The sequence below is a fragment of the Cetorhinus maximus genome, chromosome 1, assembly GCF_964194155.1.
Source record: "Cetorhinus maximus chromosome 1, sCetMax3.hap1.1, whole genome shotgun sequence".
NCBI classification, from domain to species: Eukaryota; Metazoa; Chordata; class Chondrichthyes; order Lamniformes; family Cetorhinidae; genus Cetorhinus; species Cetorhinus maximus.
This window is the reverse complement of record NC_135879.1, coordinates 247,065,407-247,082,622: the sequence shown is the minus strand read 5'-3', so window position 1 is coordinate 247,082,622 and position 17,216 is coordinate 247,065,407. Positions and strand designations below refer to the sequence as shown.

Below are 17,216 nucleotides of genomic sequence, written 5' to 3'. Positions count from 1 at the left end.
AGCAGCGGGAGAGAGTGAGCAGCGGGAGAGTGTGAGCAGAGGGGGAGAGTGAGCGGTGGGAGAGAGAGTGAGCAGCGGGAGAGAGAGTGAGCGGCGGGAGAGAGTGAGCAGCGGGAGAGAGTGAGCAGCGGGAGAGTGTGAGCAGAGGGGGAGAGTGAGCGGTGGGAGAGAGAGTGAGCAGCGGGAGAGAGAGTGAGCGGCGGGAGAGAGTGAGCAGCGGGAGAGAGTGAGCAGCGGGAGAGAGATTGAGCAGCGGGAGAGAGATTGAGCAGCGGGAGAGAGATTGAGAAGCGGGAGAGAATGAGCTGCGAGAGAGAGAGTGAGCAGCGGGAGAGAGTGAGCGGCGGGAGAGAGTGAGCAGCGGGAGAGAGTGTGAGCAGCGGGAGAGAGTGAGCAGTGGGAGAGGGTGAGCAGCGGGAGAGAGGGTGAGCAGCGGGAGAGAGGGTGAGCAGCGGGAGAGAGTGTGAGCAGCGGGAGAGAGTGAGCAGTGGGAGAGAGTGAGCAGCGGGAGAGAGTGAGCAGCGGGAGAGAGATTGAGCGGCAGGAGAGAGAGTGAGCAGTGGGAGAGAGTGAGCAGTGGGAGAGAGTGAGCAGTGGGAGAGAGTGAGCAGTGGGAGACAGTGAGCGGCGGGAGAGAGTGAGCAGCGGGAGAGAGTGAGCAGCGGGAGAGAGTGAGCAGCGGGAGAGTGTGAGCAGAGTGGGAGAGTGAGCAGCGGGAGAGAGTGAGCAGCGGGAGAGAGTGTGAGCAGCGGGAGAGAGTGAGCAGCGGGAGACAGTGAGCAGCGAGAGAGATTGAGCGGCGGGAGAGAGTGAGCAGCGGGAGAGAGTGAGCAGCGGGAGAGAGTGAGAGGCGGGAGAGAGTGAGCAGCGTGAGAGAGTGAGCAGCGGGAGAGAGATTGAGCGGCAGGAGAGAGAGTGAGCAGCGGGAGAGAGAGTGAGCAGTGGGAGAGAGTGAGCAGCTGGAAAGAGAGTGAGCAGTGGGAGAGAGTGAGCAGTGGGAGACAGTGAGCGGCAGGAGAGAGTCAGCAACGTGAGAGAGTGAGCAGCGGGAGAGAGATTGAGCGGCAGGAGAGAGAGTGAGCGGCGGGAGAGAGAGTGAGCAGTGGGAGAGAGTGAGCAGCTGGAAAGAGAGTGAGCAGTGGGAGACAGTGAGCAGCGGGAGAGTGTGAGCAGAGTGGGGAGTGAGCGGCGGGAGAGAGAGTGAGCGGCGGGAGAGAGAGTGAGCGGCGGGAGAGAGAGTGAGCAGCGGGAGAGAGAGAGCAGCGGGAGAGAGAGAGCAGCGGGAGAGAGTGAGCAGCAGGAGAGAGTGAGCAGCGGGAGAGTGTGAGCAGAGGGGGAGAGTGAGCGGTGGGAGAGAGAGTGAGCAGCGGGAGAGAGAGTGAGCGGCGGGAGGGAGTGAGCAGCGGGAGAGTGAGAGCAGCGGGACAGAGTGAGCAGTGGGTGAGAGTGAGCAGCGGGAGAGTGTGAGCAGCGGGAGAGAGTGAGCAGCGAGAGAGAGTGAGCGGCGGGAGAGAGTGAGCAGCGGGAGAGAGTGAGCAGCGGGAGAGAGTGAGCGGCGGGAGAGAGTGAGCACCGTGAGAGAGTGAGCAGCGGGAGAGAGTGAGCAGCGGGAGAGAGTGTGAGCAGCGGGAGAGAGTGAGCAGTGGGAGAGGGTGAGCAGCGGGAGAGAGGGTGAGCAGCGGGAGAGAGGGTGAGCAGCGGGAGAGAGTGTGAGCAGCGGGAGAGAGTGAGCAGTGGGAGAGAGTGAGCAGCGGGAGAGAGTGAGCAGCGGGAGAGAGATTGAGCGGCAGGAGAGAGAGTGAGCAGTGGGAGAGAGTGAGCAGTGGGAGAGAGTGAGCAGTGGGAGAGAGTGAGCAGTGGGAGACAGTGAGCGGCGGGAGAGAGTGAGCAGCGGGAGAGAGTGAGCAGCGGGAGAGAGTGAGCAGCGGGAGAGTGTGAGCAGAGTGGGAGAGTGAGCAGCGGGAGAGAGTGAGCAGCGGGAGAGAGTGTGAGCAGCGGGAGAGAGTGAGCAGCGGGAGACAGTGAGCAGCGAGAGAGATTGAGCGGCGGGAGAGAGTGAGCAGCGGGAGAGAGTGAGCAGCGGGAGAGAGTGAGAGGCGGGAGAGAGTGAGCAGCGTGAGAGAGTGAGCAGCGGGAGAGAGATTGAGCGGCAGGAGAGAGAGTGAGCAGCGGGAGAGAGAGTGAGCAGTGGGAGAGAGTGAGCAGCTGGAAAGAGAGTGAGCAGTGGGAGAGAGTGAGCAGTGGGAGACAGTGAGCGGCAGGAGAGAGTCAGCAACGTGAGAGAGTGAGCAGCGGGAGAGAGATTGAGCGGCAGGAGAGAGAGTGAGCGGCGGGAGAGAGAGTGAGCAGTGGGAGAGAGTGAGCAGCTGGAAAGAGAGTGAGCAGTGGGAGACAGTGAGCAGCGGGAGAGTGTGAGCAGAGTGGGGAGTGAGCGGCGGGAGAGAGAGTGAGCGGCGGGAGAGAGAGTGAGCGGCGGGAGAGAGAGTGAGCAGCGGGAGAGAGAGAGCAGCGGGAGAGAGAGAGCAGCGGGAGAGAGTGAGCAGCAGGAGAGAGTGAGCAGCGGGAGAGTGTGAGCAGAGGGGGAGAGTGAGCGGTGGGAGAGAGAGTGAGCAGCGGGAGAGAGAGTGAGCGGCGGGAGGGAGTGAGCAGCGGGAGAGTGAGAGCAGCGGGACAGAGTGAGCAGTGGGTGAGAGTGAGCAGCGGGAGAGTGTGAGCAGCGGGAGAGAGTGAGCAGCGAGAGAGAGTGAGCGGCGGGAGAGAGTGAGCAGCGGGAGAGAGTGAGCAGCGGGAGAGAGTGAGCGGCGGGAGAGAGTGAGCACCGTGAGAGAGTGAGCAGCGGGAGAGAGATTGAGCGGCAGGAGAGAGAGTGAGCAGCGGGAGAGTGAGTGAGCAGTGGGAGAGAGTGAGCAGCTGGAAAGAGAGTGAGCAGCGGGAGAGAGTGAGCAGCGGGAGAGAGTGAGCAGCGGGAGACAGTGAGCGGCAGGAGAGAGTCAGCAGCGTGAGAGAGTGAGCAGCGGGAGCGAGATTGAGCGGCAGGAGAGAGAGTGAGCGGCGGGAGAAAGAGTGAGCAGTGGGAGAGAGTGAGCAGCTGGAAAGAGAGTGAGCAGTGGGAGAGAGTGAGCAGTGGGAGACATTGAGCGGCGGTAGAGAGTGAGCAGCGGGAGAGAGTGAGCAGCGGGAGAGAGTGAGCAGCGGGAGAGTGTGAGCAGAGTGGGAGAGTGAGCGGCGGGAGAGAGAGTGAGCGGCGGGAGAGAGAGTGAGCGGCGGGAGAGAGTGAGCAGCGGGAGAGAGTGAGCAGCGGGAGAGTGTGAGCAGAGGGGGAGAGTGAGCGGTGGGAGAGAGAGTGAGCAGCGGGAGAGAGAGTGAGTGGCGGGAGAGAGTGAGCAGCGGGAGAGAGAGTGAGCAGCGGGAGAGAGTGAGCAGCGGGAGAGAGTGAGCGGCGGGAGAGAGTGAGCAGCGGGAGAGAGTGAGCAGTGGGAGAGAATGAGCAGAGGGAGAGAGATTGAGCAGCGGGAGATAGAGTGAGCAGCGGGAGAGAGAGTGACTGGCGGGAGAGAGAGTGAGCGGCGGGAGAGAGTGAGCAGTGGGAGAGAGTGAGCAGTGGGAGACAGTGAGTGGCAGGAGAGAGTGAGCAGCGGGAGAGAGTGAGCAGCGGGAGAGAGTGAGCAGCGGGAGAGTGTGAGCAGAGTGGGAGAGTGAGCGGCGGGAGAGAGAGTGATCGTCGGGAGAGAGAGTGAGCGGCGGGAGAGAGTGAGCAGCGGGAGAGCGTGAGCAGCGGGAGAGTGTGAGCAGAGGAGGAGAGTGAGCGGTGGGAGAGAGAGTGAGCAGCGGGAGAGAGAGTGAGCAGCGGGAGAGAGAGTGAGCGGCGGGAGAGAGTGAGCAGGGGGAGAGAGAGTGAGCAGCGGGAGAGAGAGTGAGCAGCAGGAGAGAGTGAGCAGCGGGAGTAGATTGAGAAGCGGGAGAGAGTGAGCGGCGGGAGAGAGAGTGAGCAGCAGGAGAGTTAGTTAGCAGCGGGAGAGAGATTGAGCAGCGGGAGAGAGAGTGAGCAGTGGGAGAGAGTGAGCAGCGGGAGAGAGAGTGAGCAGCGGGAGAGAGTGAGCAGCGGGAGAGAGGGAGCAGAGGGAGAGATATTGAGCACCGGGAGAGACAGTGAGGAGCGGGAGAGAGTGAGCAGCGGGAGAGAGATTGAGCAGCGGGAGAGAGTGAGCAGCGAGAGAGAGAGTGAGCAGCGGGAGAGAGTTAGCGGCGAGAGAGAGAGTGCGCAGCGGGAGAGAGAGTGAGCAGCAGGAGAGAGTGAGCAGCGGGAGAGAGAGTGAGCGGCGGGAGAGACAGTGAGCGGCGGGAGAGACTGTGAGCAGCGGGAGAGAGAGTGAGCAGGGGGAGAGATAGTGAGCAGCGGGTGAGAGAGTGAGCAGCGGGAGAGAGATTGAGCAGCGGGAGAGAGAGTGAGCGGCGGGAGGGAGAGTGAGCGGCGGGAGAGACAGTGAGCAGGGGGAGAGAGAGTGAGCAGTGGGAGAGAGAGCGAGCGGCGGGAGAGAGTGAGCAGCGGGAGAGAGTGAGCGGCGGAAGAGAGTGAGCAGTGGGAGAGAGTGAGCGGCGGGAGAGAGTGAACGGCGGAAGAGAGTGAGCAGCGGGAGAGAGTGAGCAGCGGGAGAGAGAGTGAGCGGCGGGAGAGAGAGTGAGCAACGGGAGAGAGAGTGAGCAGCGGGAGAGTTAGTGAGCAGCGGGAGAGAGATTGAGCGGCAGGAGAGTTAGTGAGCAGCGGGAGAGAGAGTGAGCGGCGGGAGAGAGATTGAGCAGTGGGAGAGAGTGAGCAGCGGGAAAGAGAGCGAGCGGCGGGAGAGAGTGGGCAGTGGGAGACAGTGAGCGGCGGGAGAGAGTGACCGGCGGGAGAGAGTGAGCAATGGGAGAGAGTGAGCAGTGGGAGACAGTGAGCGGCGGGAGAGAGTGAGCAGTGGGAGACAGTGAGCAGCAGGAGAGAGTGAGCTGCGGGAGAGAGTGAGCAGCGGGAGAGAGTGAGCAGCGGGAGAGAGAGTGAGTAGTGGGAGACAGTGAGCAGCGGGAGAGAGTGAGCAGCAGGAGAGAGAGTGAGCAGCGGGAGAGAGATTGAGCAGCGGGAGAGAGAGTGCGCAGCGGGAGAGAGAGTGAGCAGCGGGAGAGAGAGTGAGCAGCGGGAGAGAGTGAGCAGGGGAGAGAGAGTGAGCAGCGGGAGAGATTGAGAAGCGGGAGAGAGAGTGAGCAGCGGGAGAGAGAGTGAGCAGCGGGAGAGAGTGAGCAGCGGGAGAGATGGTGCAGCGGGAGAGAGTGTGAGCGGCAGGAGAGAGAGTGAGCAGCGGGAGAGAGTGAGCAGCGGGAGAGAGAGTCAGCAGCGGGAGAGAGTGAGCAGCGGGAGTGAGAGTGAGCAGTGGGAGAGAGAGTGAGCAGCGGAAGAGAGTGAGCAGCGGGAGAGAGAGTGAGCGGCACGAGAGTTAGTGAGCTGCGGGAGAGAGTAAGCAGCAGGAGAGAGAGTGAGCAGCGGGAGAGAGAGTGAGCAGCGGGAGAGAGTGAGCAGCGGGAGAGAGAGTGAGCGGCAGGAGAGAGAGTGCGCAGCGGGGGAGTGTGAGCGGCGGGAGAGAGTGAGCGGCGGGAGAGAGAGTGAGCAGCGGGAGAGAGAGTGAGCAGCGGGAGAGAGAGTGAGCGGTGGGAGAGTGTGAGCAGCGGGAGAGAGAGTGAGCAGCGGGAGAGAGAGTGAGCGGCGGGAGAGAGTGAGCAGCGGGAGAGAGTGTGAGCAGCGGGACAGAGAGTGAGCTGCGGGTGAGAGAATGAGCGGCAGGAGAGTGAGTGAGCAGCGGGAGACAGAGTGAGCAGCGGGAGAGAGTGAGCAGCGGGAGAGAGAGTGAGCGGCAGGAGAGAGAGTGAGCGGCGGGAGAGAGTGAGCAGCGGGAGAGAGAGTGAGCAGCGGGTGAGAGAATGAGCAGCGGGAGTGAGAGTGAGCAGTGGGAGAGAGTGAGCAGCGGGAGAGAGAGTGAGCGGCAGGAGAGAGAGTGAGCGGCGGGAGAGAGTTAGCAGCGGCAGGAGAGAGTGAGCAGCGGTAGAGAGAGTGAGCAGCGGGAGAGAGAGTGAGCAGCGGGAGACAGAGTGAGCAGCGGGAGAGAATGTGAGCAGCGGGGGAGAGTGCGCATCGGAAGAGTGTGAGCAGCGGGAGAGAGTGAGCGGCGGGTGAGAGAGTGAGCAGCGGGAGAGAGTGAGCAGCGGGAGAGAGTGAGCAGCGGGAGAGAGAGTGAGCAGCGGGAGAGAGTGAGCAGCGGGAGAGAGAGTGAGCGGCGGGAGAGAGTGAGCAGTGACATAGAGAGACAGAGTGACATAGAGAGACAGAGCACACAGCGACAGAGTGAGACAGAGCACACAGCGACAGAGTGAGACAGAGCACATGGAGACAGGGTGAGACAGAGCACACAGAGCCAGAGTACGACAGAGCACACAGCGACAGAGTGAGACAGTGCACACAGAGACAGGGTGAGGCAGAGCACACAGCGACAGAGTGAGACAGAGCACATGGAGACAGGGTGAGACAGAGCACACAGCGACAGAGTGAGACAGAGCACACAGAGACAGAGTGAGACAGAGCACACAGAGACAGAGTGAGACAGAGCACTCAGCGACAGAGTGAGACAGAGCACACAGAGACAGGGTGAGACAGAGCACACAGCGACAGAGTGAGACAGAGCACAGAGCGACAGAGTGAGACAGAGCACACAGAGACAGAGTGAGACAGAGCACTCAGCAACAGAGTGAGACAGAGCACACAGAGACAGGGTGAGTCAGAGCACACAGCGACATTGCGAGACAGAGCACACAGAGACAGGGTGAGACAGAGCACACAGCGACATAGCGAGACAGAGCACACAGAGACAGAGTGAGACAGAGCACACAGAGACAGGGTGAGACAGAGCACACAGAGACAGAGTGAGACAGAGCACACAGCGACAGAGTGAGACAGAGCACACAGCGACAGAGTGAGACAGAGCACACAGCGACAGAGTGAGACAGTTCACACAGTGACAGAGTGAGACAGAGCACACAGCGACAGCGTGAGACAGAGCACACAGAGACAGAGTGAGACAGTTCTCACTTTGACAGAGTGAGACAGAGCACACAGCGACAGAGTGAGACAGAGCACACAGAGACAGAGTGAGACAGGGCACACGGAAACAGAGTAAGACAGAGCACACAGCGACAGAGTGAGACAGAGCACACAGAGACTGAGTGAGACAGAGCACACTGCGACAGAGTGAGACAGAGGACACAGAGACAGAGTGAGGCAGAGCACACAGAGACAGAGTGAGACAGAGCACACAGAGACAGAGTGAGACAGAGCGCACAGAGACAGAGTGAGACAGAGCACACAGAGACAGAGTGAGACAGAGCACACAGAGACAGAGTGAGACAGAGCACACAGCGACAGAGTGAGACAGAGCACACAGCGACAGAGTGAGACAGAGCACACAGCGACAGAGTGAGACAGAGCACACAGCGACAGAGTGAGACAGAGCACACAGAGACAGAGTGAGACAGATCACACAGAGACAGAGTGAGTCAGAGTGCACAGCGACATAGTGAGACAGAGCACACAGTGACAGAGTGAGACAGAGCACACAGAGACAGAGTGAGACAGAGCACACAGAGACTGAGTGAGACAGAGCACACAGCGACAGAGTCAGACAGAGCACAAAGTGACAGAGTGAGACAGAGCACACAGAGACAGAGTGAGACAGAGCACACAGAGACTGAGTGAGACAGAGCACACAGCGACAGAGTGAGACAGAGCACACAGAGACAGAGTGAGACAGAGCGCACAGCGACAGAGTGAGACAGAGCACACAGCGACAGAGTGAGACAGAGCACACAGAGACAGAGTGAGACAGAGCACACAGCGACAGAGTGAGACAGAGCACACAGAGACAGAGTCAGTCAGAGCACACAGCGACAGAGCCAGACAGAGCACACAGTGACAGAGTGAGACAGAGCACACAGAGACATAGTGAGACAGAGCACACAGAGACAGAGTGAGACAGATCACACAGAGACAGAGTGAGACAGAGCACACAGTGACAGAGTGAGACAGAGCACACAGAGACAGAGTGAGACAGAGCACACAGAGACTGAGTGAGACAGAGCACACAGCGACAGAGTCAGACAGAGCACAAGGTGACAGAGTGAGACAGAGCACACAGAGACAGAGTGAGACAGAGCGCACCGAGACTGAGTGAGACAGAGCACACAGCGACAGAGTGAGACAGAGCACACAGAGACAGAGTGAGACAGAGCACACAGCGACAGAGTGAGACAGATCACACAGAGACAGAGTGAGACAGAGCACACAGCGACAGAGTGAGACAGAGCACACAGCGACAGAGTGAGACAGAGCACACAGAGGCAGAGTGAGACAGAGCACACAGCGACAGAGTGAGACAGAACACACAGAGGCAGAGTGAGACAGAGCACACAGAGGCAGAGTGAGACAGAGCACACAGCGACAGAGTGAGACAGAGCACCGAGCAACAGAGTCAGACAGAGTGCGTAGCGACAGATTGAGACAGAGCACACAGTGACACAGTGAGACAGAGCACACAGCGACAGAGTGATACAGAGCACGCAGTGACACAGTGAGACAGAGCACACAGCGACAGAGTGAGACAGAGCACACAGTGACACAGTGAGACAGATTACCCAGTGACAGAGTGAGACAGCGAACACAGTGATAGAGTCAGACAGTGCGCCCAATTGTAGAGAGACACAGAGCCCTGAGCGAGTTCAGGAAAGTGACCACACAGCTGAAGAGGGTGACTAAGTGCCCGGGGGAGAGGGAAAGAAAGTGTAGAAGGGGAGTGGGAGGCACAGTGGGAGGAGTAAATATCTGAACCCAGTCTCCATACTCACCGAGTCCACCAAATCAACGATTTTAATCACTTCAGCAATCACATTTTGTTCATTTTGCCCGAACTTGTCATACTGCAAAACAGAGCAAATGGTCTGGTCATGATTCAATGAGTCAAATAGGCTCCTTCACACTGTCCATAACCTTCACATCAACTGATCCACTCCCCATCACCAGGATTTAGATAATGATACAGCTCGGGACGGGACCACATGTTCCTGTTGTGTGTCTGCTGTTTGCTGGAGGAAATCATTCCGCACCCCCTGCTCTTTTCCCGAGAGTCCGAGCATTTATTTTCCCTTTCGATATCCCACTGCCTTTCGAAAGTTTCAATTGGCTCTACGTCCACGAATCTTTCACCTTGCATTGCAGACCATGATGACCCTGGAGTGCTCTGTGCCGTCCTTGTTGAAATATTATAAAAAAAATACAGAGACACTGGAGAATATGTGGAGAAAGTTGATGAGGTTGACAGCAGAAGTGTGTGGGGGTAGATATTGGGGAGAGGGTGACAGGCTGGGGCGCTCTACCTTCGAGGAACGGAGACAGAGAGGTGTCCTGATAGAGGTCAATAAAACAATGGAAGGTTTTGATATAATGAATAGATAGAATGTTTCCTCCTGTTTGAAAGATCATATCTAAAGAGATCAGAGCACACAGCGACAGGATGGGACAGATTACCCAGTGCCAGTCTGAGACAGGGCACACAGTGACACAGTGAGACAGATTACCCAGTGCCAGTCTGAGACAGGGCACACAGTGACACAGTGAGACAGATTACCCAGTGCCAGACTGAGACAGGGCACACAGTGACACAGTGAGACAGATTACCCAGTGCCAGACTGAGACAGGGCACACAGTGACACAGTGAGACAGATTACCCAGTGCCAGTCTGTGACAGGGCACACAGTGACACAGTGAGACAGATTACCCAGTGCCAGTCTAAGACAGGGCACACAGTGACACAGTGAGACAGATTACCCAGTGCCAGACTGAGACAGGGCACACAGTGACACAGTGAGACAGAATGCATAGCGACAGATTGAGACAGATTACCCAGTGCCAGACTGAGACAGGGCACATAGTGACACAGTGAGACAGATTACCCAGTGCCAGTCTGTGACAGGGCACACAGTGACACAGTGAGACAGATTACCCAGTGCCAGACTGAGACAGGGCACACAGTGACACAGTGAGACAGATTACCCAGTGCCAGTCTGTGACAGGGCACACAGTGACACAGTGAGACAGATTACCCAGTGCCAGTCTGTGACAGGGCACACAGTGACACAGTGAGACAGATTACCCAGTGCCAGACTGAGACAGGGCACACAGTGACACAGTGAGACAGAATGCATAGCGACAGATTGAGACAGATTACCCAGTGCCAGACTGAGACAGGGCACACAGTGACACAGTGAGATAGATTACCCAGTGCCAGTCTGAGACAGGGCACACAGTGACACAGTGAGAAAGAGTGCATAGCGACAGATTGAGACAGATTACCCAGAGCGCTGCACTGTTGGATTGGCATTATTGAAGGAGAACTGCATTTCGGAGGGGCAATATTGAGGGAGTGCTGTACTGTTGGTGAGTGAGAATTAGTGAGTGATGCCTGACACAGTTTTCCTCACGGAATCATACCTTACAGATAATGTCCCAGACACCACCATCACCATCCCTGGGTATGTCCTGTCCCACCGGCAGGACAGACCCAGCAAAGGTGGTGGCACAGTGGGTATACAGTCAGGTGGGAGTTGCCCTGGGAGTCCTCAACATCGCCCCCGGACCCCATGAATCCTTATAGCATCAGGTCAAACAAGGGCAAGGGAACCTCCTGCCGATTGAATTTGTGCTTTTGAAACCAAGACAGTCAACAGCAATGCCGGGATTCCTCATCTCCCTCAGTCTTCCCTCTCACATTCATCAGCCTTGGAACACTTAAGGCTGACATCAACCCCATCTGCAGCTCCTGGTTCTCCTCCTCTCTGTCCAGCCTTGCTCCTTCTTGGTATGGTGGAGCCCTGACGCTCGGCCCCAGCAACTCACAATTCAACATGTTCCAAGAAGGCACTCACAAATCCCTTTGATGCCACCACTGCCAACTCGAGAAATTTCATCTCGTCCAACACAGCCCTTTTCACCTGGGAAAAAGAGGAAGTCTCTGTCAGTTTGAGGAGAAATTGTACAGGTGGCCCTGGCTGGGCGGGAGCCAATCTCCAGCCAGGTCACACGGCTCGGACCTTTTGTTTATGTTACACACAAGTATTTTACCTCCCGCTGTTTCACTATTACAAAATTACTCCACCTTGCATATAAAAGGGTCTATTTTTTGACAATTATTTTCTCCTCTCTCACTCTCTTCTCTTCCCATCCTCTCTTTCTCTCCCCTCTCCTACTCCTTACATCCCCCTTTCCAGTCTGCATCCCTCCCTCTACCTCCTTTGTCCTGATAACTTGGTCCAGGTGCGTAGATTGTTTGAATGCTACGCCCCTGAGTATATTTCCCCATCCCACCACATCCCCCCCCATGTGAATGGCTTCCTATACAATGGGGCCATGGTCAGCCTGCTCATCCTCACTGCAGCCCACACTCGTGGCCATTCAGGCTGCAGGGACCCACACTTGTGGGTCAGTTTCAATAGGCTGAGGCTCCTCCGCTCCCAACTTCTTGATCCCTTCACCAGCCGGTCTCACGGTCACACACTCCTGTCCCCGACCACGAGCCAAATCGGAAGATGCTAAACTAAGGGGTGTGACTGACTCCTGGAACAAAGGGTCCAGGTAACTTTTCCCCTCCCTGATGAGCAGTAATATACTCGGGACAGATACTCCAGCAGCACTCAGGAAAAATACTCCAGCAGCACTCAGGATAGATACTCCAGCAGCACTCAGGACAGGGACTCCAGCAGCACTCAGGATAGATACCCCAGCAGCACTCAGGAAAAATACTCCAGCAGCACTCAGGATAGATGCTCCAGCAGCACTCAGGACAGATACTCCAGCAGCACTCAGGATAAATACTCCAGCAGCACTCAGGACAGATACTCCAGCAGCACTCAGGACAGATACTCCAGCAGCACTCAGGATAGATACTCCAGCAGCACTCAGGATAGATACTCCAACAGCACTCAGGATAGATACTCCAGCAGCACTCAGGACAGATACTCCAGCAGCACTCAGGACAGGTACTCCAGCAGCACTCAGGATAGATACTCCAGCAGCACTTGGGAAAAATACTCCAGCAGTACTGAGGATAGATACTCCAGCAGCACTTGGTAAAAATACTCCCGCAGCACTCAGGATAGATACTCCAGCAGCGCTCAGGACAGATACTCCAGCAGCACTCAGGATAGATACTCCAGCAGCACTTGGGATAGATACTCCAGCAGCACTCAGGATAGATACTCCAGCAGCACTCCGGATAGATACTCCAGCAGCACTCAGGATAGATACTCCAGCAGCACTCAGGACAGATACTCCAGCAGCACTCAGGATAGATACTCCGGCAGCAGTCAGGACAGATACTCCAGCAGCACTCAGGACAGATACTCCAGCAGCACTCAGGATAGATACTCCAGCAGCACTCAGGATAGATACTCCAGTAGCACTCAGGATAGATACTCCAGCAGCACTCAGGACAGATACTCCAGCAGCACTCAGGATAGATACTCCAGTAGCACTCAGGACAGATACTCCAGCAGCACTCAGGACAGATACTCCAGCAGCACTCAGAACAGATACTCCAGCAGCACACAGGATAGATACTCCACAGCACTAAGGATAGATACTCCAGCAGCACTCAGGACAGATACTCCAGCAGCACACAGGATAGATACTCCACAGCACTAAGGATAGATACTCCAGCAGCACTCAGGATAGATACTCCAGCAGCACTTGGGAAAAATACTCCAGCAGCACTCAGGATAGATACTCCAGCTGCATTTGGTAAAAATACTCCAGCAGTACTCAGGACAGATACTCCAGCAGCACTCAGGACAGATACTCCAGCAGCACTCAGGACAGATACTCCAGCAGCACTCAGGACAGATATTCCAGCAGCACTCAGGACAGATACTCCAGCAGCACCCGGGACAGGTACTCCAGCAGCGCTCAGGACAGATACTCCAGCAGCACTCAGGATAGATACTCCAGCAGCGCTCGGGACAGATACTCCAGCAGCACTCAGGACAGATACTCCAGCAGCACTCAGGACAGATACTCCAGCAGCACTCAGGATAGAAAATCCAGCAGCACTCAGGATAGATACTCCAGCAGCACTCAGGACAGATACTCCAGCAGCACTCAGGATAGATACTCCAGCAGAACTCAGGATAAATACTCCAGCAGCACTCAGGATAGATACTCCAGCAACACTCGGGATAGATACTCCAGCAGCACTCCGGATAGATACTCCAGCAGCACTCAGGATAGATACTCCAGCAGCACTCAGAATAGATACTCCAGCAGCACTCAGGATAGATACTCCAGCAGCACTCAGGATAGATACTCCAGCAGCACTCAGGATAGATACTCCAGCAGCACTCAGGACAGATACTCCAGCAGCACTCAGGATAGATACTCCAGCAGCACTCAGGACACAGACTCCAGCAGCACTCAGGACAGATACTCCAGCAGCACTCAGGACAGATACTCCAGCAGCACTCAGGACAGATACTCCAGCAGCACTCAGGATAGATACTCCAGCAGCACTCAGGATAGATACTCCAGCAGCACTCGAGACAGATACTCCAGCAGCACTCAGGATAGATACTCCAGCAGCACTCGGGATAAATACTCCAGCAGCACTCGGGATAGATACTCCATCAGCACTCAGGATAGATACTCCAGCAGCACTCGGGATAGATACTCCAGCAGCACCCGGGACAGATACTCCAGCAGCACTCAGGATAGATACTCCAGCAGCACTCAGGACAGATACTCCAGCAGCACTCAGGACAGATACTCCAGCAGCACTCAGGATAGATACTCCAGCAGCACCCGGGACAGATACTCCAGCTGCACTCAGGATAGATACTCCAGCAGCACTGGGGACAGTTACTCCAGCAGCACCCGGGACAGATACTCCAGCAGCACTCGGGATAGATACTCCAGCAGCACCCGGGACAGATACTCCAACAGCACTCGGGATAGATACACCAACAGCACTCAGGACAGGTACTCCAGCAGCACTCAGGACAGATACCCCAGCAGCACTCAGGATAGATACTCCAGCAGCACCCGGGACAGGTGCTCCAGCAGCACTCAGCATAGATACTCCAGCAGCACCCGGGACAGATACTCCAGCAGCACTCGGGATAGATACACCAACAGCACTCAGGACAGGTACTCCAGCAGCACTCAGGACAGATACCCCAGCAGCACTCAGGATAGATACTCCAGCAGCACTCAGGAAAGATACTTGAGCAGCAATCGGGACAGTTACTCGAGCAGCACTCAGGATAGATACTCCAGCAGCACTCAGGATAGATACTCCAGCAGCACTCAGGATAGATACTCCAGCAGCACTCAGGATAGATACTCCAGCAGCACTCAGGATAGATAATCCAGCAGCACTCAGGACAGATACTCCAGCAGCACTCAGGATAGATACTCCAGCAGCACTCAGGATAGATACTCCAGCAGCACTCAGGATAGATACTCCAGCAGCCCTCAGGACAGATACTCCAGCAGCACTCAGGATAGATACTCCAGCAGCACTCAGGACAGATACTCCAGCAGCACTCAGGATAGATACTCCAGCAGCACTCAGGATAGATACTCCAGCAGCACTCAGGATAGATACTCCAGCAGCACTCAGGACAGATACTCCAGCAGCACTCAGGACAGATACTCCAGCAGCACTCAGGATAGATACTCCAGCAGCACTCAGGATAAATACTCCAGCAGCACTCAGGATAGATACTCCAGCAACACTCGGGATAGATACTCCAGCAGCACTCAGGATAGATACTCCAGCAGCACTCAGGATAGATACTCCAGCAGCACTCAGGACACAGACTCCAGCAGCACTCAGGACAGATACTCCAGCAGCACTCAGGACAGATACTCCAGCAGCACCCAGGACAGATACTCCAGCAGCACTCAGGATAGATACTCCAGCAGCACTCAGGATAAATACTCCAGCAGCACTCAGGATAGATACTCCAGCAACACTCGGGATAGATCCTCCAGCAGCACTCAGGATAGATACTCCAGCAGCACTCAGGATAGATACTCCAGCAGCACTCAGGACACAGACTCCAGCAGCACTCAGGACAGATACTCCAGCAGCACTCAGGACAGATACTCCAGCAGCACTCAGGACAGATGCTCCAGCAGCACTCAGGATAGATACTCCAGCAGCACTCAGGATAGATACTCCAGCAGCACTCGGGACAGATACTCCAGCAGCACTCAGGATAGATACTCCAGCAGCACTCGGGATAGATACTCCAGCAGCACTCGGGATAGATACTCCATCAGCACTCAGGATAGATACCCCAGTAGCACTCAGGATAGATACTCCAGCAGCACCCGGGACAGATACTCCAGCAGCACTCAGGATAGATACTCCAGCAGCACTCAGGACAGATACTCCAGCAGCACTCAGGACAGATACTCCAGCAGCACTCAGGATAGATACTCCAGCAGCACCCGGGACAGATACTCCAGCAACACTCAGGATAGATACTCCAGCAGCACTGGGGACAGATACTCCAGCAGCACCCGGGACAGATACTCCAGCAGCACTCGGGATAGATACTCCAGCAGCACTCAGGACAGATACTCCAGCAGCACCCGGGACAGGTGCTCCAGCAGCACTCAGGATAGATACTCCAGCAGCACCCGGGACAGGTACTCCAGCAGAACTCGGGATAGATACTCCAGCAGCACTCAGGACAGGTACTCCAGCAGCACTCAGGGCAGATACCCCAGCAGCACTCAGGATAGATACTCCAGCAGCACTCAGGAAAGATACTTGAGCAGCAATCGGGACAGATACTCCAGCAGCACTCAGGATAGATACTCCAGCACACTCAGGATAGATACTCCTGCAGCACTCAGGATAGATACTCCAGCAGCACTCAGGATAGGTACTCCTGCAGCACTCAGGATAGATACTCCAGCAGCACTCGGAACAGATACTCCAGCAGCACTCGGAACAGATACTCCAGCAGCACTCAGGACAGATACTCCAGCAGCACTCGGGATAGATACATCAGCATAACTCAGGACAGATACTCCAGCAGCACTCAGGACAGATACTCCAGCAGCACTCAGGATAGATACTCCAGCAGCACTTGGGAAAAGTACTCCAGCAGCACTCAGGATAGATACTCCAGCAGCACTTGGTAAAAATACTCCCGCAGTACTCAGGACAGATACTCCAGCAGCACTCAGGACAGATACTCCAGCAGCACTCAGGACAGGTACTCCAGCAGCACTCAGGATAGATACTCCAGCAGCACTTGGGAAAAATACTCCAGCAGCACTCAGGACAGATAATCCAGCAGCACTTGGGAAAAATACTCCAGCAGCACTCGGGATAGATACTCCGGCAGCAGTTGGGAAAAATACTCCAGCAGCACTCAGGATAGATACTCCAGCAGCACTCAGGACAGATACTCCAGCAGCACTCAGGACAGATACTCCAGCAGCACTCGGGACAGTTACTCGAGTAGCACTAAGGACAGATACTCCAGCAGCACTCAGGACAGTTACGCGAGTAGCACTAAGGATAGATACTCCAGCAGCACTCGGGAAAGATACTCGAGAAGCAATAAGGACAGTTACTCGAGCAGCACTCGGGACCGAAACTCCAGCAGCACTCGGGATAGATACTCCAGCAGCACTCGGGACCGAAACTCCAGCAGCACTCGGGATAGATACTCCAGCAGCACTCAGGACAGATACTCCAGCAGCACTCAGGACAGATACTCCAGCAGCACTCAGGACAGATACTCCAGCAGCACTCAGGATTGATACTCCAGCAGCACTTAGGACAGATACTCCAGCAGCACTCAGGATATATACTCCAGCAGCACTCAGGATATATACTCCAGCAGCACTCAGGATATATACTCCAGCAGCACTCAGGATATATACTCCAGCAGCACTCAGTCCAGTTTCTCTTGGACTGCCTGGTGGTCACCCATTCCCTTCCTTCCTCAAATCCCTTCATCTGCAGTGTGACCACCTCTCTAAATGTGCTATCCGCGATGCTCTCAGACTCGTGAATGCTCCTCAGTGTCCTCGGCCGCCGTTCCAGCTCTGAAACCCGAGCTTCCAGGAGCTG

General features: G+C 56.1%; 1 protein-coding gene across 1 annotated transcript in view; it reads right to left on the bottom strand.

Moving 5' to 3' along the window:
• LOC144680030 (disintegrin and metalloproteinase domain-containing protein 19-like) overlaps positions 1-10,976 on the bottom strand; it is a 73,440-nt gene extending 62,464 nt beyond the window's left edge. The window contains exons 1-2 of the mRNA XM_078541171.1: positions 10,839-10,976; positions 8,920-8,991 (exon numbers count right to left, since the gene is read on the bottom strand). Coding sequence (XP_078397297.1) covers positions 8,920-8,991; positions 10,839-10,976 — 210 coding nt within the window. The remainder of the gene's footprint in view (positions 1-8,919; positions 8,992-10,838) is intronic.
• Positions 10,977-17,216: the final 6,240 nt, after the last annotated feature.